The 22,558-nt window shown below is 36.2% G+C and overlaps 5 protein-coding genes across 5 annotated transcripts; 2 read left to right on the top strand and 3 right to left on the bottom strand.

Annotated features, from left to right (window-relative positions):
- The first annotated feature begins 377 nt into the window (after positions 1–377).
- Positions 378–3,505, top strand: Hou (Houki). The gene is made up of 4 exons (XM_053746351.2): positions 378–611; positions 1,139–1,335; positions 1,808–2,005; positions 2,347–3,505. Exons 1-4 carry the CDS (start codon positions 479–481, stop codon positions 2,524–2,526), a joined length of 708 nt encoding a protein of 235 aa, XP_053602326.1. The 5' UTR covers positions 378–478; the 3' UTR covers positions 2,527–3,505.
- Positions 3,499–6,050, bottom strand: Nup35 (Nucleoporin 35kDa). The gene is made up of 4 exons (XM_053746350.2): positions 5,752–6,050; positions 5,253–5,681; positions 4,860–5,037; positions 3,499–3,960 (listed from the first exon to the last, which is right to left on the bottom strand). Exons 1-4 carry the CDS (start codon positions 5,903–5,905, stop codon positions 3,849–3,851), a joined length of 873 nt encoding a protein of 290 aa, XP_053602325.1. The 5' UTR covers positions 5,906–6,050; the 3' UTR covers positions 3,499–3,848.
- A 168-nt stretch (positions 6,051–6,218) lies between these two features.
- Positions 6,219–19,341, top strand: LOC128670574 (uncharacterized protein). The gene is made up of 10 exons (XM_053746346.2): positions 6,219–6,384; positions 6,999–7,213; positions 8,295–8,444; positions 8,743–8,831; positions 8,953–10,068; positions 11,296–11,588; positions 13,661–13,774; positions 14,365–14,452; positions 15,274–15,369; positions 15,963–19,341. The coding sequence occupies exons 1-10, from the start codon at positions 6,253–6,255 to the stop codon at positions 16,073–16,075; spliced, it is 2,406 nt and encodes an 801-aa protein (XP_053602321.1). The 5' UTR covers positions 6,219–6,252; the 3' UTR covers positions 16,076–19,341.
- Positions 11,820–13,243, bottom strand: LOC128670575 (methyltransferase-like protein 17, mitochondrial). Its single transcript, XM_053746347.1, has one exon. The coding sequence runs from the start codon at positions 13,188–13,190 to the stop codon at positions 11,838–11,840; it is 1,353 nt and encodes a 450-aa protein (XP_053602322.1). The 5' UTR covers positions 13,191–13,243; the 3' UTR covers positions 11,820–11,837.
- On the bottom strand, positions 19,328–21,845 carry LOC128670582 (ubiquitin-like protein 4A). Its single transcript, XM_053746357.1, has 2 exons — positions 21,635–21,845; positions 19,328–21,550 (listed from the first exon to the last, which is right to left on the bottom strand). Exons 1-2 carry the CDS (start codon positions 21,680–21,682, stop codon positions 21,149–21,151), a joined length of 450 nt encoding a protein of 149 aa, XP_053602332.1. The 5' UTR covers positions 21,683–21,845; the 3' UTR covers positions 19,328–21,148.
- Between the last annotated feature and the right edge of the window lie 713 nt (positions 21,846–22,558).

Below are 22,558 nucleotides of genomic sequence, written 5' to 3'. Positions count from 1 at the left end.
ACATATTTGGATGTCCAGTCCATGGATTTAGTAACGGATTAAAGCAACCAGCGCCGCTATAGAAGGCATCCGAAAAAAAGAACATCTGCAGCCCTCCGTGACCCACTGCTGGTCATAGGCCTGCTTCCGGCTCCGCCAACCATATCCGTCCTGGGCCATCCCCATCAAGTTGTTGTTGAAAAAAGAACAAACATTGATATTGTTAATAAAGTACGCATATTGCATATATGAACTTTTGGGCGTAAACGTACGCTTGGGACGCAGCCGTACGAAGTAGGTATGGTACTTATACTAATGTAAACCTTTTTATTGCCAACGTAAGGAAAAAAATAAAAGAAATCAATAGCTGTCAATGGCATAAATTGATGAATTTGACGTTGATTTGACAGCTCTGTATTTGATTGCAAACCATATCATTGTATTGTATTTAAATTAATTTATCTTTTTTATAGTGAAATAATTTCTCTAAATCGATAAAATGAGTTTTGAGACATCAAATACTACTAACGATAAAGAAGAGAGAAAATATTACCATGACCGTAATAAATCTGACGACCTCCAAATTTCAAGAACAGACATGAACATGTTGATAATGAATTATTTAGTTACAGGTAAATAATTTTTCTTTACGTTACTATGGCTTAGATTAATTTCTGAAATATTGCTGGGTATAATATTATTAAAACTTTCTCCTTTCAACATAAAGATATGATCAGGCACTATGTTCAATTCAAATTCCTTTGTGTTCTCAAACACACCTGAGAAATCCTCTAGGTTTCAATCCATTAGTGAATTTTATTGCTCAAATCATTATTGTATAAGATTACTCTTTATTTTATATGATAGATTTAGTTTTGTCCTTCAAAAATTGATTTTGTAATTCTGTCTGCTGTGTCTGCTGTGTTATAAAATTTTCTCCTTCATATTTGCTTTACTGAAACTAAAGCAGCAGCTTCGTTTTGAAGCAGTGGGCAATGGAAAAATGTAAATGGATCTATTTACTTCACTGACAAGAACATAGCTCTTCAATTCTATGGATGATTGAATACCTAGCTTCTTTAATTCTGATGATAATGTTAGCTAAATGTGACTATAAAACCATACATATAAAATTTTCTCACTGCTCACACTTTTACAGAGGGCTTTAAAGAGGCAGCTCTGAAATTCCAGCAGGAAGCCGGACTCCAGGAGCCCGCACTATGCAGCTCATTGGACGAGAGGATCATGATTCGTGAGGCCGTGCAAAGTGGACGGATCCCAGATGCCATTGCTATGGTGAATGCACTTCATCCTGAACTCTTGGACACCGATAGATACTTATACTTCCACTTGCAGGTAATTCTTTAATTTTTATTACAATATATTTTATTTATATACTACTTTTTGCCTGCATTTTTACCCACCATAACAATATTTTTTGGATGAATTGAATATTTATTAGTTGTCTTTGGGGACGCCAGTGCAAGCACCAGACGGGTGATAAGTCCTATCATATTGTGACCATTTCACACAATTGCCTGAAATCTAACTGGTGACCCTAAGTTGACAGTCCACTCAATCTACCTGTCCCTTTACAGAACCAACTTATGTATCTTCTAATTGTATCATAGATATGAAATTTCGAGAAGATTTACAAAATAAAACATTGGTACTTTTGAATGGAATTGACATGAAAAGAGCACTACTACAAGAGCACTGATGTTATTTTTCTATATTTAGATTAACCACATCATCATCACCCATTAAAAAGGTCCCCTCTAAATAGTGTGGGCTAAGACCAACCACACACATATGTTTATTTTTACAGCAACTACAACTTTTGGAGTTAATTCGGGCGGGCAGGGCGGAGGAAGCCCTATCGTTTGCCAGCGCCACACTCGCCGAGGCCGGGGCCAACGACAGCAATGCCCTCACTGAGCTAGAGAGGTCCCTGGCTCTGCTAGCGTTTCCTGACCCGCATTCGTCGCCATTTGCAGATCTTTTGCAACCTTCTCATAGTCAAAAGGTGATAAGTTACATTATTTTTGTGTAATTAAAGCCAATGGGTAGCCTCGTATTTTTTTTTAGCTTTCATAACACAAACAGTATAATATTTGAATGGAAATGGATGGATCGTTTTTTTTTTATCTAGGCTGTGGATGTTGTGTCCCACTACTGGTCTCCCTCTTTTTCTTACGTTTTTCTCTGTTCATTGATTCTGGCCATTTAGGTAGGAATTTGTCAATATAAAAATATAAATAGTATTTTTTAAATTATAGGTTACTTATGTACCTGTGTTATAAGAAGTTATAACTTTACGTTGCCTACAAATTTAAAGCTGGTCTAATTATAGTCATCCCTTTACAGATTGCAAGTGAATTAAATGCAGCAATACTGAAGATGGAGAACCAAGAGTACACGAACCCGAAACTTTGCAGCCTTCTCCGAATGATTCTCTGGTCCCAGAGCGAGCTGGACAAGCACAACATTAAGTATCCCAAGATGACCGACTTGGCGAACGCGACTATAGAACAACCAAAGTACTAGGGTTGATGTGCGATCCCACACTTAGAGGTTCCTCCATTGGCAATTCAAACATCGCGAAAAGAGACTATTGTTACAAAAATATTGGCATAACAAAGTAAACAATAAAGATTTATAAATGGATGCATTTGGTAAAATTGTAACACTATACATTAAAATTATTTTTTCAAAAATCTGTGAATGTGTGGAATCGGCGCCCTAACTATCTATGTGATATCTTTAAATATTCAACTTTATTTAGCGTTCTCAGTTCGTGTAATATTGTGGTAGTTGAAAAATTATTAAAAACTTGTTAAAATATTTTAGAATTATGAAATTTTGAATTTACTTTCTTGATTTTCACATTCTGTAATTATAACGAATAACATTTGATATAATAAAGCTTTAATTTGTAGATGAGGTCCAAGCAAAAGAATGAAAAAATAAGAAACCAATCTTTTGCCTTTCCAGCTTGAAAACAATACTATGCCTTTTCATTACAATTGGCTATTTTGCTGGGCAGAAATTAAACAATCAAACACGATGTTTAAAGGTCCCTTGAATTTATCGGTTACATTTTATTTATACAGTATTATAAACATGTTTTACTTGTTTTTATTAAATATACTGGTAATGATTCCAAAACTGTGATGTCCCAGTATATTACTGTCATACAAGCTCCATATTAATATCTATAATTGTTTGTCATTAGAAAACTTTTTCTTGTCATTAGAAACTTCTGATATGAGTGGTTGGAAAACAGCCAATTGTAATGGGCTGTTGTCCCCAATACACCCTTTTAATGATATGGGCATCAAGTATATTATTCATTGTATTAAATAAATGTAACTTTTCTATTTTACGATACGATAATTTTCATCAACCTCAACGTCTCTCAATGTCAATAGATTTATTTCCTCTCAGGTATTTAACTCTTAAAGATGTCAACTTAGCGTTAAGGATTTTATATGTAATATTTAGAAATAAAGTAATACATAAGTGATAATTAGTTTTATTTTATAATGGCCTTAAATTTTCATAGATATATACATTGATTTTTTAAAATATGTACGAAATTAGATTTTTTCATTACATTTCACAGTAAGAATTATATGTAGTTATTAAATTTTCACCTATTTCTTCTCTTTAGGATTAAATATTATAACAGAAGTATATATAGTATGTAATTATTAAAGAACGAAATTACTTTTTTATTTCAAAAGTTACTTTGACAAATTTTTCTACCTATACATATTTGCAATAATAATGTCATGCTGTACAGAGACACAACATCATTCAGTCAGTTGCCTCAATTGATTGGCCATGTAAGTGACAGTCAGCATGTGTCACCAGCCGAGTACATAGTCTAGGGCTTTTGAGATGAGGCCACTCGATCTCTCTGGCACTGGTGCAGAAGGTATAGGCGTAGGACATAAGGAACGGGCACCTGTTGTTTGTCTGGAAGAAAGCAATACATTTTTAAAACTTGCTCCTCAAACCACTGGCAAATATGTTATTAAAGTAACTAATTCCGGCTACACATTAGTGCCGCGAATTCACAACGTGAATTCTTCACCTTTGCCTCTACACATTCAGGTGTACGCATTAATCAGCGTAACCTACCGCGGAATGGACGTAGTGGCTGAGAAAGATTCCATGTAGGCATATGCAAAAATGAGGTTTGTACACGTCGTGACTCAGCTCCTGACTGATTAGTCTCGAACCTTTTTTTTATTTAATATATAACTAGACATGAGAGTCATTCTTTTTCTTCAATTCTTGTATTTGAATGTTCATATCAACACTTATCCTATTCCAGGCATCATGAATTTTGTATTTATCTTTGTGGTATTAATATCTTGTGTCCCACAAAATATTTTCAGCATGATAATGCTCTAAAAAGAGCATCTCCTTCTCATTATCCCATATAAATTTACACTTCTGCGTCATATTCAACTGCATGCGTTGTCGCGTAAATTTGTAGGTAGTAAATTGACAACGCGGACACGATCGTTTACGTCTAGAGTCTGGCATAAACTGGCAAGGCGCCGTGAATGTGAAAAACCCTTCACATTTACGTTCGCGGCTATTCGCGGACATTCGCGGCACTAATGTGTAGCCGGCATAAGGTGAATATTCTTTACACATTTTTAAGGTTTACTGTCGTGGAAAATCACGCGGGCGTAGCCGCGGGCAAAAGCTAGTTTGCAACTGGTCCCAGTAACATAACAGCCAGATTGTTAAATGTGGAAGAAGGTTTTAGATCAATATAGGTACTTCATGTCTAGAAATATCAGATACCAACAGGGGATATCTTTAACATGTTGAACAGTTTATTTTACAAAATTAAAATGTACCTTTCTGGAGAAATAACGCCTGGGCTGGTGATTATTCTAGGGGGCTCCTTGCACTCCACAACCCCAACCATGATGCCAGGCAGCACCTGGCGACCGCTTAGTGCCATGGCTCTTTCTTTTTCCGCCCTTGTGGCGTACCTAACATGAGCCCAATTGCCTTGAGTTGGATACTGTTTGTCTGCAAAACAATAATTTGCCTTTAGTTGGAGGAAAAGAAAAAAAATTTTTTTTTTCTAGATACATCTATGTGTATAATATATGTAGTTGGGATAAGACTCATCCCTGCGGCTTTTTCTGTTTCTTGTGTCTTTGTGTTTTCTTGTGCAGTAAAGTTATTTTCAACAAGTTAAAGATTTCTACTGAATCTTAAGGGATTCATTGTATTATACTGACCTAAAATAGCTCCACAGTTACTAAACCTTGCTAGGACTGTATTTGCAGCATTTGGTGGGAAACCAAAAATGGTGACCCAGTATTCATCCTGTTCTTGACAGCCATCTTGCCATTGTGATGTCAAAGACTGATTATTGATTGAAGCATTCATGTTATTAACATATGAATTCTGCAACATAGAGTTGTTGTTTCCATAACCGAGGAAACTATCTTGGAATGTTTTATTTGAAGGATCATTACTTTTAATAGTGTCAAAAAGGTCTTCTATAGGTGGTCCATTGGTTTTACTCGAGTATGAGATGTTGGGTGAAGTAGGAATATTGGAAAATAGGTTCTGCTGGTTATACATGGCCTGCTGATGCATTGTCATGTTCTGTCTGAATATTTTTTGATCTGGGGTTGAAGTTTGAGTCGGGCTTGTAGGAGAACCTGAAACAAACATCAATAATTTGAAACTAATTGGATTAAATATTTAGGTACCTGAACAAAATTTCCTTACCGAATGCGAGACTCCGCCCCTTTGTCGGAGATAGACTGTTGGTGCGAGGGGTTGTAGGAGGATTTATTTCACCTAACAGGAATGGTGGTAAATACCCCACGTTAGGGCTTCCAGACGGAGAATGCGTAGGACTTCCTAAGGTCATTGGCTCCATTTTTCTTCCAAACAGCGTGAAATCTAAATAATTTAAAATCAATGCGAAAAGATAACACAAACACAACGGAAAGCCAAGCCAACCGTTTTAAAAATACAATTCAATTTCATAACCTATCTGCTCTGCAAGATTGATTTGACTTGACATTGACAATCAACTGACTGAACTGAATTTTGAAGGAATTTTGTATTGTTTTTGGCTTTAATGTTGGCACTAGGCAATGCAGTTTGTTCATAGGTAGGTAGTTTGTTTTGTTTCGTAAAATAAAATAACTTTCTGAACGATAACTGTCAAACGGTTGGCGATATTGTTTATTTGTCAAAATAAATTCAGTCAAACAAACGAACATGGATTCTGCGGATTATTCCGATAGTTCATATTCATTTAGTAAAAATGAATACGGTAAATCTAACTCAAATTCTCTCAAAAACAACACAAGTCATTGTAGTAATATTGTACATAAATTATTTAATAGGGAGGTAAGCAATCTTTTAAAAATTTCAACCTAAAGTAAAGATTGATCTTAGTTCGATCATACGAATGCTTTATTTTTAAAATAATCAGTGTTTTAGTTTTCACATCAAGTTTATGTTGAATTGGGTGTTAAAGCTTGTTCGTGCTAGTAATGATTTAGATATTTCGATGAGAATAGAACAATAAATCTTATTGATTTTAGTTTCTTTCCTATGCTAAAGTGATTGAGCTTTGGCTCACACGTGATAATGTCCATCCAAAAACTGTGAGTGCACTTGAGGAACTCCTTCTTGTGTCATTATTATTTACCACACCAACTTAATGCGAAAGTCCGTCTGTCACACTTTCACGCCTAAACCCCTGGGTCGATTTTGATGAAATTTGGATAGGATATAGTCAATGACCCAAGGTGAAACATAGGCTATAACTATACCGCTGGCTGAGCTGCGTGCAACCACTAATTCATTACAAAATCTAATTATGGTTTCTCAAAATATATGATAAATGCATCAATGTGACCATATGTTATTAAATAAGTTTACATTTCTGTCATACCTTCCTCTGCATAATATAAAGAAATATTATTTAAATCTTTTATTTTGAATAATTTTAATCACAGATCTATGGCAGTATCACAAGAAAGTCAAATGAAAGGAGTCGTAAAATATTTGAGAAGATCCCACCAAGGCTCCGTTTCTGCCTCATTGACATCGTGCCCATGGCGTATCTCCGGGAGCATGTGTTCATGGGTTTCTCTCAGTGTGGCCAGTTTCTACTCAGTTTCACTTACAGCTGTAACACACAAGCATATTTTAGGGAGAGCTCTAAATTTACGTAAGTTTTTAACACATTTATGAATTGAGTTCAGTGTGCTGAGCATAAAATAGTCAAGTTCTCCAGATCAGTGGACTTATTGGTGGAATTTATCTTAAATTTATCTCTCCTATGAGATGCATGGGATGAAATGCAGCTGATACATTTTTTCTTCTCTCCCAACCAATAAGGACATAAATTGCATAATTACTATTTTTTATTGACAAACTACATATCCATATATTATTTGTGTGGTAAAGGAATCAATAAAAAATCAAACTTGCTAAGTAAACATTATCAGTCATTTTTGTAAAAAAAAGGTAAAATAAGCATATTTTTATACCCTATTTTATTCACGTAGCTGTGCTATTTGCTAATGCGAGCTCTATTATTTTAATTCTATAACTACATTGATTATCAATAAAATGAAATGAGTATTTTCATTTTACAGACATAATATTATATCTTGTAAATTGTATATTTAATAATTGTATATATCAAAACTACAAGACTGATTTTTATGAAATTTGGCACAGAGACTAGACCTTCAGGAGTAACATCGGCTTTCGTAAATCTAATATAATGTCAGAGATGACTGCTAGTAATGTATATATGTATCTTGTAACAGCCTATTTACTAAAGCATAAAACAAAATATTACTACATTTATGTTGCAAGAATGTCTTGTTAGTGAAAACAATAGGATTTATTTATTTTTCTGAATGTTGTGTTTATATGTTATTATAAATAAATTGTATCAAAACAAAATTATGTCATATACTAATATGTAAATAAGTATTTATTTATATTGTCAGTATATGACATGAGAGATGGGTTTCCACCACGCAAAAACATTTATGCCCAAGCCTAGTATACCGGTTTTGGTGTGCTGGGCCATTTCCATTATGATCCATTATGATCTAGCAGCTGATGTGATTACATGAATTGTGCTTTTGAAATAAATTGTCATGTAATTTTGTAGCAAAGTGCATACATCTCCATAGCTTAGAGCTGCTTAGCTTTATCTCTGGTGGAAAAGCAACCTGACTTTGAATAAGTCCTGTTTTGAGGTTGGCTGCTTGTTAATTTAATTATTTTTTCAGCTTACATTTCCTGTCGTGGGTGCCTCGCGGCATAGCGAAGCCGGTCCACAGCGTGCCGCTGTTCGGCGACGACTACGTGGACAGCAAGGTCACCATCTCCATGGCGCAGTGGAAACACAACCCCGGCGTGCTCGTCGTATATGGCATTGCGTGAGTACCACTTGGATTCCTTGATGAACATGACGAGAGACTTTCCTAGGGAACATGAGCGAAGCTTGCCGTACACCATCGCCAGAGCTCCGCTTCCTGAAGGAGCTTCTTTCAAGTGTGTTATTTGCTAATAACAAATATATATGAAAACAAGTATAAATATTTACCTGCGGCGGGATTTGAACTCATGACTGTGTACTGATTTCGCCACTAATCGTAAAATCAAATTACAAGGAATAATAAAGACTATTTCAGTAGTATATGGTATCGTCTAATGTTCCTGTTTCAATTCATTCAGGGATTCCTGCTCGGAAAGATCCTACCTCAGTGTGATCGGCGTACCTCGTTTAGGATGTAAGAAATGTGCTGCGTATTCTAAAGATGAAGGTAGGTACTGTTATTTAACTGTGTCAATGTCAAATATCTGAAATACAAAAATATGTAATCTTCATACTTAAATTTAAACATAGATAAACTTATAATGAAAGTTGAAAATGAATATTTTCAGACGAAGAGGGTAATGGGACAGGGCCAGAAAATTGGGGCAAGCGGTGTTTGCAACACAACTTCGCAATACACACGAAATTCTTCTGCACATCCGACTCCAGCATGTACGAACCAGTCGTCCAGCTGGCGTACTCCAACCAAATCATCATATACACAGACTTCATCCACATACTCGAAGTGGATTTCGCTAAGCCCGACGAGAGGACCGAAGGGGACGAATGTAAATACTCATTAGATAGGGAAGAAACAAATTCAATAGATACCTATCCTAACACACCCGCTTCGGACGTCTCCGCGCCTTTTCAGTCGCCGAAATATCAGAATAATGTTGTGCAAAACATTTTAGCGGATTTCTCCGATTTGGAGATGGAACCTTATCAGATGTCGCGGCCTGTGCATTTGCCTGACGTGATGGGCCAGGAGCTGTGTATCCAGGCCTCCTCAATATCGCACAATTTGGCCGAGGAATGGGAAGGACCCTCCCCGTCTATAAGAACACTCATCAGTCCGCCGCTGAGATCTCCCAGGCGACGCCCGGCAGAGAGTATGTCAAGATTCAACGAAATGCACAGAATCATTGCGGAGAAAGCTTACGAATTCGTCGAAGAAGCCGAAACGAAGTGTGAAAAGTTGAGTATGTTCAGGAAACGACGGTTAGCTGATAAGAAATACGAATTTTCCGAGGACAACAACGAGAACATAGTCCCATTTAGAGTTTTAAGGAATAATAGGAAGATATTTATTGGGAATACGAGTAAGAATCCGCCGCGGCGGTCGAAGTCCCCGCCGGTGGAGTGCGTGGTGCTGAGGGCGCACAACCAGATCAGTCGGCCTTCATCGCCCACCACCAGCTCGGGGTTGAAGACCTCCGGTCTCTCTGCCTTAGAGTCCGACCACAACAGCGAATCTGAATACAGAGTGATGGAAATGCTAGACGATGGCTCTCTCAAAACTGTCTCCGTTCACGATAACACGTCAAAAACCCTGTCTGATTGCCCGGTGAACGAACAGGACCCGTATTTGGTTCATTCGGAGAACTCGAAGTGCAGCAAATTCTTCACGAGGTACTTTGTGGAGAGCGACGACGAGATTACCTCCATCATTACGGATTCTGAAGGTCAGTTACATTATAGCTTTTAATTGTTTTTACTCATATTCAATGATACTTTGTAAAAATAAACATAAACTCCATTTTTGGAGTAGAGTGCTTTTACAATACTGCCAATAATGCCATATTTCTCTGTTTGCATTTAACTTTTTATACAAATATAAGGCGAATTTAAAGCAAAATAGTGTTGTTGATGAGTGCTGTAAGGGTTCCAGCTTCTTTTTATCATTTTTTATACTCCCAACATTATAAATTAGTAGTCAATTTTATTATCTCTCACCTGAGTGTTATCCCGGTTTCTTTGGCAGCCAATGAGCGTCGAAGCCTGGGATCCTCGTTCCTACTTTATTTTTTCCACTTAGTCCGGTCTTCGGCGTCTTTTAGACCACTGGGACACATAGTCTTCAAATCAAAACTTAATGGTTAATTTTTACCTGAACCCCTGAGGCTTTGGGGCGTCACAGCTCTGAAGACGAAAGAGACAGTGAAAGTTGAGGCTCGGGTTGTCGTCCCGCCTATAGGTACAACCTAAAGAGTCAATACCTAGTGCTGGGTTCTCGCATATAATGCGACATCAATATACATAATACACATTTTATACATTTATCATCAAAGTTCGAAGATGAGTCGACCAAGTTTATTCCATTCGTACTTAATTTTATGTGTATACAGGTAAAATGAGTACTTGACTCACTTTCTTGTGGCTATGCCACGTACTTACATGTTTAGGTTTTACCTGGTGTGTTTCCATCTCTTATATCTCTGTGGTTACTGAACCATCTTTACTGCCAGAAGTATATTCATTACATTGATGGCTATGCACCTCAAGTTGGGCAACGGTCGACTTGCTACGGTCTATCGCGCTGCGCGCGACACGGTGGTCGCTGCTGTTGAATAAATTTGACGAGTGACTTTTATACTTTTTTCATACTTCGGTCGCAGAGTCAAGGTTTTTCTATGCTTATATGGCTTTGCTTTTACTTATCCATCCTTAAGGAAGGCCTGTGTCCCAGCAGTGGGGACGTTTAAATGGCTGTTGATGATATAACTTGTCATTCGGAGGGCAAGTGTGGGTTTGCATTTCTCTTCTCACCATTTTTCTCTCTCTTCTCATTTGAAATGAGACGCAGCGAACCAATCACATTGTAGTCATTGGTTCGTTGCGTCTCACGTCTGTAGCAAGTCTATGGAGATCGCAAACTGTATCCGTAATGGATGTCCGACGACATTGACTAGACGACTGCATATCGGGCTACCACGTGGCGCTGCACCTGACGGCGCACGGCGCGGGCTACGCGCCGCTGCAGGCGGCGGGTGTGGGGGCAGGCGCGGGCGCGGGAGGGAGCGCGGGGGGGGGAGCGCGGCGACACGCGGCGCTGCGCGCGCGCCAGCGCTCGCTCGACACCGAGCTGCTCTGCAACGAGGTCTGCGGCAGACTGTGCGACATTCACGGCAAGAAGTTTGTCTACTGCTTCGATTGGGGCTGCCATGTCATCGATGTGTGCCAGTCTAGTGGCTGTTTGTCGGGGGTGAGTTATCTATTTATTATTATATATAGTTATATATTTATTTTAAATTAAATTTTCAATTATAATTCAAATAATAAATTATTATCTCAATTATTAAATTGAAAAAATATTTTAATTTAGTTTAGGACTTAAACAGTTTAGGCATTTTTAATTGTTATTTTATTATTGTGAAATTGTAAGATTAAAATTAGGGTTAGAACAAACTATATTTAAAAAATAAAACAATACAAGTGTTTTAATAAAGAAAATTTATTTTAAAGGCAACTCATCACCCCAGTTACTAGATCTAGCACATCTATATGTTATCTGATCATGTTTCGATTTGGAAAATATGACTTCTTTTAGTTCCCCTTTAGCCGTACAAAGTTTACAAATAGTGTGACCAGATCTCACTATAGGCGCTCGGACAACTCTGGGCCACTGAGGGTCATTAGACGGACGAACACCTTTCCTTAAGATTACATAAGAAAATACATCAGCAGAAATTTCTGACTTTGACGGAAACTGTAAAGTTTCATACTTCATCAAAAAATTACAAGGTGTTTCTTGTTCTAAGTATCGTGGACATACATTATCGTTAGGACATGGAGAGAATGCATAACCATTCTGAGTATTATTAACTTGTTTGCTGGATTTCTTTTCTTTGGGCAGGTTGAGAACAAACTCTCTAGCTTCATTGACAACTCTAAATCCTGCATTTGATCCATGTTCAACAATTACTAAATAGTTTTCAGTTTTATTCCACAGTTTTTGTATTGTTTCTAACCTTGTTTTCATATCAGGCATTTCAAACAGGGAAAACGCAGATAATACTATGTCATATTTCAAATTTGTAGATGCTGGAAGAAATTGTCGCTGGAAGTATCCTTTGTATGGCATTTCAACATTATCTTTCCCACTACAAAGTATCAGTCTAGCTAAATCGTGCATATTTTGTGATGTGTCTACACAAAAGTATTCATAAATGTCTCCCTTCCAAAATGTGTTCACTGCCCAAGTTCCTGATCCCACTCCAGAACCAAAGTCGAAAAAACTTCTTGGTTTAAAATTTTCATCTTTTTTTTTAATTTCATCAAGTACGCGTACTAGTATAGCATATTCAGGAGCAGCTCTTGCCATTAAATATTGCAAACATGTTGATTTATCATATGAAATGTTTCCCCATCTGTACACATTTTTCTTCAAAATATTAAATACTGATGTGTTTATACGTTTGTTGTACATGTCTTCTTCCTCTGGCGTCGTTATTTTATTATTTATTTTCGACAAAACCTGCTGTGAAACACTGGTATGGATTTTGGCAGCTTTTATACGTATGTCGTCATCTTCAGGCGGCAACAGCCTCGAGCGGATATAGTTGCTTAGTTTTTCACTTTCTTGGTACAGAGTCCTCGCTCCAGAGTCTTCTAAAATAAGATATATTGCTTTCTGAATATCTGGTGGTATATTAGCAATCTTTATTCGTGCAGACCCTGGGTGTTTCCGAGGTTTATATTGCTTTGATTCGAAATCCTGAGCTAGATTTGCGTCTATTTGGAGACGCGTGGAATAACTTGAACACGAAAATGATACTAAACGAATTAATTTTATTTTCCTTAACATTTTTTTAACTTGTAATTAGGCTAACCTAAAAATCTTTTTGCAACCAAAAAATCATAACAACGAAACTTCAAAATATGATGTCAATGTCGTAGATCAGATCTTTGTCTGTCAAAGTCACTGTCAAAGCAAATGACGTACTCGCGTACAGCTACTAAACTAAACGCAACCTGCCAGCGTGTTGTTGATTGGTTATCTCACTATGCGATGTTCGTATGATGATGATGAACAGTCGAAAATAATAGTCGTCGTGTGGTAACCGCATGCTAAAAATCACATTGTGTAATATATCTCAAATGCCGAGATGGACTCTATTTCTGCTAAAAATAATGCTTTCGTTTCACAGGTTAGCTTCGAACAGCCCTTATTTTTATATCCGCGTCTTTTTTAATTATATATAGCGGTTCAAGTCAAAAGGTGATAATACCTATCATTGCATTTTCGTTTATGAATGAATGAACTTTTTTTTTCAGCTGTGTGCAATGTGGATGTGGGCTACGGACGGCGCTCACGGCACGGCGGAATGCCAGGCCTGCAAGGACGTGAGCGCGGGCTGTGTGTTACATCGCAAGCAGTATGCTGCTGAGGTAAGATTGGTAGTGTTCCGTACCGAAACGATGGATTTTTCACCATATGCCACTGCTGTCTGTTTGTCATCTCTGAAACTGTAATTGGTTGGCATTGAAATTTCTTTATTGAATATGTTTTATTTATTTGGAGTTTGGGCCCCCCCAATATTTTTTATGACCAGTGGTATCGTATAGCCAATTTTAGTCATACGACTGATAAATTCGGATACCTACCTACACTGTTATTAAACCGGTCCCCTGCTGACGTCATTCCTTTTATCAAGGCTATGGTGTCCTTTAGTTGCCTCATACGACATCCCTTGGAGGATATGAAGTGGTCTAATCCTAGGGCGGAACCTCACGCCATCAGCGCATTAGTAACAACATACAAACCTATTTTAACCATAAAAAAGAGGAGTGTTGATAACTTTAACGTCTTCTCAGCTTTTAGCAAAAGTTGTAGCGAAAGGAATATTGAAAGTCGGGGTTTTTTTAATTTATCTAACAAAAAAACTATATATATATATATATATATATATATATATATATATATATATATATATATATATATATTGATATATAGGATTGATTGTTTGACTTGTCCTCAGTGTCTGTTTGTGTGGGACTTGGTGAGCGGGGTGTACCGCACGGAGCGGGTGTCCATGACGGAGGACGACAGTCAGGAAGGCTCCAGGGGTATGAAAACAAAACTTTCATCTTCAACCCTGCTCCTCATAGTTTTTTTTTTTGACGTCAATAATTTATGTATATCATCCTGAATTGAATAAGAATTTTGAATTTTAATAGCCGTGTTTCCGCCTGAGGGTCGTGGCTGTTACGTGAAATGAAACACACACGACGAATTTCTTAACACTATTTAGTGGTTTTCTATTGCCTTGTCCATTTCAGACACAGGTTGATATTCAACTACAGTCATAATAGATTACCTATAGTTAGTTTCTGCATGATATTGTTTTATAATGTAATAAATGTAATGACACAATTTTGTATGCCTTATGGCGAAACAGAGAAAACTGCTATACTGTACTCTTGTATACTTATATTCACGAAATAAATGAATTTGAATGTTTCCTCACGATGTTTCCCTTCACCGAAAGCAAGTGGTGCACGACGAGAACCACGATACACGAGTCATGATTGGTATACAAACTCATGCGGCACAAGTAGGATTCGAACCTACTTTTGGTTCTCAGGGCGTGTTAACCATTACACCATCACCACCTGGATTTGGCGAGGATAAAGAAAGATACGATAGTGACGACGGTAAAGTGCTTGCCTCTGTACCGAGAGGTCGGGTCATGATGGAAAATGATCTTTTTCTGATTGGCCCGGGTCTTGGATGTTTATCTATATATGTATATGTAATAATATTGTCGAGTTAGTATTCCATAACACAAGTCTCGAACTTACTTTGGGGCTAGCTCAATCTGTGTGATTTGTCCTAATATATTCATATTTGTTTATTAAGATATATATCTAGATACGTTACTTCCCAGTGTCAGGAGCGGAGCGCGCGCGAGAGTTGGCCAAGCGGCTCGGGCCCGTGCACTCGCCGCCCGGGAACGAGAACAGGCTGCTCACGACACTCACTGGTGAATATTATTACTGCGCTACATTATTAAACATTATCTTGATATTGACTGATGATTGATCATAAAGTTATGTAGGCGACAGTTTGTTAATGTGTTTGTCACTTCTTTACGTTCAAATGGCTCGGTAAATTTTGGCGAAATTTCGTATTGAGGTTATTATATAGTTTCGTATTGACCTTGGGTTGACACATTGGGTACTTTTTCCCGAAAGTACTTGATGATAGGATTCGGTAAAAAAAAACTTATATAGTCAATGGCGCTTTATAAAACAGATGGCACTACTTTTAAAATAATACAGCGGCGTAACTCCGAATGTAGCCGGGAACACGAGTATGAGAGAAAGATGGGTGGCAGATGTCATGTAAACGTTTACAATTTTGTAGTGTATCATTAGCAAAAAAAAACGGGTAGCACTCCGGGAGTGCCGGCAGAAGTGAAAACTTGAATAATATTAACGTTGTGCATTTTTGACGTCTTACGAATTTCCGATCAGGGTCACGTGTCCTGACGCGAATTTAACATTTTCTACCCGTCACAAAATCGGGTAGATATTATGTTATATACATACTATATAAATTGTGCATTATCCCCAGGGCGTTCGCTAAAAAGACTGACAGATGTGGACAACTGCATCGAGATCACCAAAAACCACCCCGACAGCTCCGAGTCAGAGTCCTCCTCCGACGAGGATAGCGACTCCGATTGACTGATACGATATGCCTTTTTTAGTTCACTTTTTATAGTCTGATTCTACCTCACCGGTCTGACAACTATGGATGCTGGCGACCGTGTGAAGTGGAGACGAAAAAGTAGGGAAGTGGACCCTGGGCTTCGACGCTGAACGGCTGAGGAGGTAACCGGAATAACGCTCAGATCAGAGAGAGAGTTCAATTAAAATCCATAACATATTTATTTCATCAACTTTGTGTATAACTTATGTGAAATTGCTCGATCAAAGGAGAAATCGAAACCAGTTGTTTGTTTTTCCGCTTAAGCTTTAGAACAGTGTGATGAGCGAAATAAGTATATAAATATGTATAGCTTATACGGTACCGCTCCCACCCGACAAATTAACGTTTATTGAAAAGAGAGGTTTAGATCGTCCACTAAAGGCTTATTTCACCTTAACATCACGAGAGTTGGAAACTGTCCGCTGATTTGTTGTCAATGTAAAATATGTCTACCGGTGTTGCACTAAAGTACAAATTTCAATGATATTATTATGCCTATTGAATAATTCGTTACAAAACAAATTTAGCGACTGATTGAACCTCTTTGAAAACACAGATTTTGTTGATGGATTTAAATAAACTTCCAACCGTAAATAAAACTGCCAAAATTACATAATATAATAATATAAATACCCAAATCACGCCCCATTTTAAGAATTTTGCAGATAAGTTAAGCACTTAGTGCTGTTTTCACAATTCACATGTGTCTACTGTAGATAGTACATATTTCATACATTTTATGAAAATCTAGGGGTCGAGCTTAAATGGCGCATCCACATTGCTATAGGGTGTGTGAAGAAAATATGGTCACGGGGCTTAGATAGTAGCAGTTTTTCACCAAATGATGGTGGAAGTGGAAAATATATGAATCATTACAGCATGTCTAGTTTTCCGCAATGGAAAGTGGTATGATGGCTATAATGGCGATGGTGGATGGTGGTCATAATGGCTATTTTCGTATGAATTCGAACAGGTAGGACGATGTGACACAATATAGCAAGGTGGCTTCGGTCTAAGAGCTGTATCACATTGGTTACCGAGCGATCTCAAAGCGAGCGCAGCGAACAATATTACATGCATAAAATAATAATAATAGAATATGATAAAAAATTTATCCGCCATATAGGATAAAAAAAATTAATACTATTTTCGCGATTTCACATTCACCCCAATTCGATACCAATATTACTAACATAAAATTGTGTTCGCGTAAAGGGCCTTGAAATCGCCCAGAAAACATTGTGATAAAGCTGTAAAGTGTGATTTTTGCCGCAGGCGGCAGCTTTTATATCAAAAAATGGTTGTGTAACGCCCTGAAAAGGCAATGAACTACGTAATTCTTACCATGAGTGCTCTTGGCATTAAGGAAGTTTTGTAAATAGGTTATATGATTGTTTGTACATCGAAATTGCTCTTATGCTTACGGATTTTTTTCAGCATCATGCATTTTATGTGGCTTTATGAAAAGAAAGATAATTGTGCTTCTGCTCCAATCTCATCTCAAATTAGTAAAATTTTGTCACACAATACTGGGTTTGGTTATGGGTTTAATAGATCACACATATGTTTCTGAATTCAAATTTATAATCGCGTACGATATTGACTTATTTTAATAAAATTTACATAGAAAAAAATCGGCACGGTCAATCCTGGCGATGTTTATTAACGTAAATATCTATGAAATTTAAATATGTATCTTAAATCAATTCTGCATGTGATGTAAGATTGGTATTGACGTCTATAGTCTTCAATATCAATGTCATAATATTACTCTGTCGTTAGTTGTATCAATAAATAACTTTTGTCTTGAAGGAACAGTACTATATTTTGCTTGTCATTTCTTTTTCGGTGAACTAAACGAAAATCAATATTAACACGTGCTCAAATGCTTTTCGTTATTTTTCGATCTCTATATTTTTTTAACATATGACTTTTTAAAATATGTTGAGAAAAATATTAATTTGTAAATTTAATACTGTAGTGAATAATTCTCTTTAATTAGCTAAGTATAAGTTTCTAGTATTCTAAACATTATATTTGCAATATAATATGGTATTTTCAAAAACGACGGTATTTTGTTTTTGAAAATGCGATTAAATTTAGCATTTGAGTTGCGACTACACTTAATAAGTGTTATGTATATAGCAATCTATGAATGTGACGATAGAAATCGCAATAATCCTCAATGATATTAATCTTGTGTGTAGTTTAGATGTTAAACAATCAAAATGTTGATAATTATAAGCTCTTGCGCATTGAAAAGAATTGAATGTTAAAAAAAAACATCAAAAATTGCCAATTAATTACCAATACTCTAAAATGGGTAAATTGTAGTAGGGGCGTAATTTTCTTTGATGAGTCTACGATGTACGTATGTCTATGGCTTTGTAGCTCTCAAACTTAAACCCAAAAATGATTTATTGATCTCAGCATGCAGTGTTTTCTTATAAATTAAATTTATTTGGAATTAATTTTATTAATCCCTACGTCCCTATTGCTTGAAAACACCAATATACTTTTTTTTCTGTTGTACATGTAACTTTTCTCTCATCACCGCGAGTTCCCGGTTGCACTCCCGGTTGTGACGCCACGGTAACCGGAGTCAGCGTTGAAAATAATTAATTAAAATTTTGAAGATCTTCATTTTGTCCTAAAACGAGTATACTCTTTCACTTGCGCTCGAGCTTTAATAAATTTAGGCTCATTGTAAGGTTGTGACTGTTGGTAATAGGTTTGTTTAAAGTGCCTATCAGTCATTATAATGTAACTTTACTTTGATCTCTATCACCGTTTAATTTGCACGAAATTACTTTGGCAATATTAAATTTAAATTTTTGACTGGTCCTCGCCTAAGGATGACAATAATCGAACATTCATAAACATTTTTTTTTCATTTATTAGTTCCAATTAGCAGAAAATTTTAAACTATCTAATAAAGTGATTTTGTATGTTATTATTAATTATATTATTAATTGCGTATATATATTAGTAATTGCGTATTATTGTTTTGTGCGTAAACTTGTAAATAGGAACACTTCTACATAGATCAGAAGGCGAGGACTTTTAATCTTGGACTTTATGTATTAGTGTGTATGAGTCTTTATACTTTGTGTGAGTGGGAGTCTTTATTTAAATGCATTTAGTTCCGGTGTATGTGACACGGCACTCGGAGCCCTTGCCATCAAATGTATGGAAGTCATTAAGGTATCGTAATAAATGGTACATGATTTAATGTCTAAAATTGTTTTATTTAGCATCAATTAAGTTACAATGTATTTCCTAGATTTACTATTCAGATGTATGTGGGCGCTTTAAAATAGCAAAAAAATAAATAAATTGAACGAGCTTCGAGAAGCTTATATTAACAAAGAGGGCTTTGAAAGTAACGTGTACTGGGTGTAAAAATCTTATCATAAAAATTATTTTTGACTTGTTTATGGTGGCCCCTAAAAATAACCTGTTCAATATTATTGATGGAAGTGGCAATACTTATGTGTAATAAGATACGTACAGTCAACAGCACCTCAACCTACCCAAATTAATTGTAAATTCGTGGCTATTATCGGGCCATAAAGGTTCATGCAGCGTAACTTGATGTGCTGTTGACTGTACACCTATTTTGCCTATTTTTCTAGCTTGTTGGCATAAATTCGACGAGAAAAACTCGTTTTTTTTTTACTTATTGCGTTCAGAGAAATATTGTTCCTATACTGTATAATGAAATAAATTGCCTCAAGTTTTGGAACTGCTATAACATTATGGCTATTCCAAGTCTTGTTTTCCTCGTGTATATCCTAGTATTCATAAAAAAAGCTAGTTACCTATTATTTTGGTTTAAGTTTTGTCACTATCTATCACACTTTACAATATTTGACATTGAAACATACTATAGCTTAAAATATGGTAACTTTTTCATGAATAAAAAGGACAATATATACAGTACAATGAGTGAACAGCACATCAAGCTATCTACAATATAGCAAATTCGCCACTATTGACGCTCTCAGCCCCTACATACGACAAGTTAATCAGTTGCAAATTCATGAGCATTTTAAAGGTAAATTGATTTAAGCTAAAATAGACATTTTCTTTCCTCTATTTATTTGCTTAATTCGACAATCAAATACACTCAGTTATTGAATAAAAAATGCATAGGTATTTACTTATATTAAATACATCCACAGATTTTAGATAAAGGATTAAAAATTGATTAATCTATGTGACACACTTAATTTTTTTACAACACATTTATCCTAAAGTACTGTTCATGTAGAATGGCCATAAAGTTAATTGCTCCCACTTACCAATGACAGAGGCTGCAATTTATTTTGACAGCCGCACATATTTGAAATTTGTTTTCTTTTTAAATAAATGTTGATTTCCACTGTGAACTTATATGACCCCCACCCTATACCAAGTTACCATGTTTACACAATTTTGCGATACATTTCATATATTCCGAAACTGTGGTTTTTGAAATTGGGAAAACATAGTATGCAGGTGTCAATGTACTTTATGGCCAACCTTATTGAATTTGACTTTACAGTATTTGCTTCAGGAAACTAATATTCAATTTAATAAATAAAAGCACATACAGGCTGTATTAATCAGATATAAAGATTTTTTAATCTTTATATTCCAATTATCTTCACCTAAGTAAACACATATGGTATATTATCTATGGTAAGTACATTACTCTCATCAGGTTTTTAAAATGTTTAATAGCAGATCAAACAAGATTATATTGAGATTTTCAAAGAGTAAAAATTATCACTTGGTCTAATACAAAAAATTGTTACTAAGCTATTGTTTTTAATATGTTTAGAAGAGTTATAATTTGTCTACCGTGACATCTGGATCCTACTATTGTAATATGTACACATACAAAGAAAAACAATTTACACAGTGACTGTATTTGCTATAAACATTGAATGACTAAAATAGAAAAAAGCAGCATTTTGCAATAGTTTCCCTACAACAAATGATCATGGAGATTTATCACAATAGGTAAAAAAAAGTCTATCTTAAAAGAGCCACCAGCGCCATGGTCACAAACTGTAGATGTCGTCATTCTCAGGCTCATTCTCAGGGGCAGGTTGACTTTGCCCACTCTCGTCTAATAAACAGTCTCTACACAAACGATCAATATCGTCCCATGACAGTTTATTGAACTTTTCTTGAGATATTTTAAGAAGACGATTTGCCGCATTCACTGACTCTGTGTCTGTCATTCCTAATTTCTTGAAATACTTCAAAGCAACTTCATATAATCCTTCAGGCTTTTTGACTACTAGGTTCAACTTCGTGCCATCTTTAATAGGATACCCCTGAACGGTCTGGTCGTCAGCTAATGTCCTTCCTAACAATAGCAACTTTTGTTCTTCAACAGGAACTTTCAGATGTAAAAATATCTGCCGTTTTATATCCAAAATAGAAGTCGTTGGGAGAGCCTGCAATTTATAAACTTTGTCATATTGTATGTACTATTGATTTGTACCTAACATGCAAAACGACATCGCAGTTAGTCAACTCACCTCTATAGTGCATTCTCCGCCCTGAAGTTTCTTCACTGTTACCTTCATTGCTATAGATTGTTACTTACATGTAAGGGGAAAATGTATAGTACATTAAAGATTTAATTGTTCTGGAATCGACATGTAATAAAGTAGAAATCGAGATAAAAACATGAAAAAGAAAAATACCAAATTTCTCTGATCTGACATTCATATTTGACATAAGTCATAGGGGTTTTTTATAGAGATTTGAGTTTGACGTTATTATAATATTCACGCACGGACCGCGGCCTTAGAGAATAATTATGCTAATAAAATGTCAACGCTCATATCCTGCATGCAGGATGCATGGAATAATATAAAACATTACATTGAAGGTAAGCATGGAATTTGTAGTACGTAATACCCAGTACTTATCCATGTAAGTAGGTAAGTATGTTAATTATAGATTCATCATGTTTACGTCTGTTCTTAAGTCACAGCTATTTCAATAGGCCTTGTTCAGATGAGCGTATGTCGCGTTAGATTTCCATATTGACGAATTAAATTTTTAAGGCAGGTAGACTTTTAAAACACATGAACCTTACGGAACTCTAAAACATTTTTTTTAATCGTTTGAATAGTATGATATGATACACATTTTAGAAGGATATATAGTTTCGGAAATCTACAGACTTCAAAAGTGAAAATTGGTCCCCCCTATTTTTATACTAAGTAATGTGAGGAAAATCCAAAACATACGAATTTCAATTAGTTTGAATAACACAGTCGGCAGTTTTTGAGGTAGATATATCCAGCATATTTTTAGGAACCGCAAATCTTTACATAAACAGAAAAACGAAAGTATTTTTTGGTTACACATACATCTCCTTACTTGCTAAGGGTTCCGCGGTAGCAAGAAAGGGTTCCGTAGTACGGAACCCTGCCTGAAGGTACTCGAAGTAC

The sequence above is a fragment of the Plodia interpunctella genome, chromosome 6 (genome assembly GCF_027563975.2).
Source record: "Plodia interpunctella isolate USDA-ARS_2022_Savannah chromosome 6, ilPloInte3.2, whole genome shotgun sequence".
NCBI classification, from domain to species: domain Eukaryota; kingdom Metazoa; phylum Arthropoda; class Insecta; order Lepidoptera; family Pyralidae; genus Plodia; species Plodia interpunctella.
The sequence above is the reverse complement of the archived record's forward strand: the minus strand, read 5'-3'. Positions and strand labels throughout refer to the sequence as shown.

What these genes read in the sequence shown, in the direction of transcription:
- Hou (XM_053746351.2), top strand. Translation starts at nt 479, where the DNA reads ATGAGTTTTGAGACATCAAATACTACTAACGATAAAGAAGAGAGAAAA. An exon ending in AATGAATTATTTAGTTACAG is followed by an intron (nt 612 to 1,138) that starts GTAAATAATTTT and finishes ACACTTTTACAG; the next exon opens with AGGGCTTTAAAGAGGCAGCT. An exon ending in ACTTATACTTCCACTTGCAG is followed by an intron (nt 1,336 to 1,807) that starts GTAATTCTTTAA and finishes TTATTTTTACAG; the next exon opens with CAACTACAACTTTTGGAGTT.
- Nup35 (XM_053746350.2), bottom strand. Translation starts at nt 5,905, where the DNA reads ATGGAGCCAATGACCTTAGGAAGTCCTACGCATTCTCCGTCTGGAAGC. An exon ending in GGGGCGGAGTCTCGCATTCG is followed by an intron (nt 5,682 to 5,751) that starts GTAAGGAAATTT and finishes TGTTTGTTTCAG; the next exon opens with GTTCTCCTACAAGCCCGACT. An exon ending in TAACTGTGGAGCTATTTTAG is followed by an intron (nt 5,038 to 5,252) that starts GTCAGTATAATA and finishes ATTGTTTTGCAG; the next exon opens with ACAAACAGTATCCAACTCAA.
- LOC128670574 (XM_053746346.2), top strand. Translation starts at nt 6,253, where the DNA reads ATGGATTCTGCGGATTATTCCGATAGTTCATATTCATTTAGTAAAAAT. An exon ending in CTCGTCGTATATGGCATTGC is followed by an intron (nt 8,445 to 8,742) that starts GTGAGTACCACT and finishes CAATTCATTCAG; the next exon opens with GGATTCCTGCTCGGAAAGAT. An exon ending in CATCATTACGGATTCTGAAG is followed by an intron (nt 10,069 to 11,295) that starts GTCAGTTACATT and finishes GACATTGACTAG; the next exon opens with ACGACTGCATATCGGGCTAC.
- LOC128670575 (XM_053746347.1), bottom strand. Translation starts at nt 13,190, where the DNA reads ATGTTAAGGAAAATAAAATTAATTCGTTTAGTATCATTTTCGTGTTCA.
- LOC128670582 (XM_053746357.1), bottom strand. Translation starts at nt 21,682, where the DNA reads ATGAAGGTAACAGTGAAGAAACTTCAGGGCGGAGAATGCACTATAGAG. An exon ending in GCGGAGAATGCACTATAGAG is followed by an intron (nt 21,551 to 21,634) that starts GTGAGTTGACTA and finishes TATAAATTGCAG; the next exon opens with GCTCTCCCAACGACTTCTAT.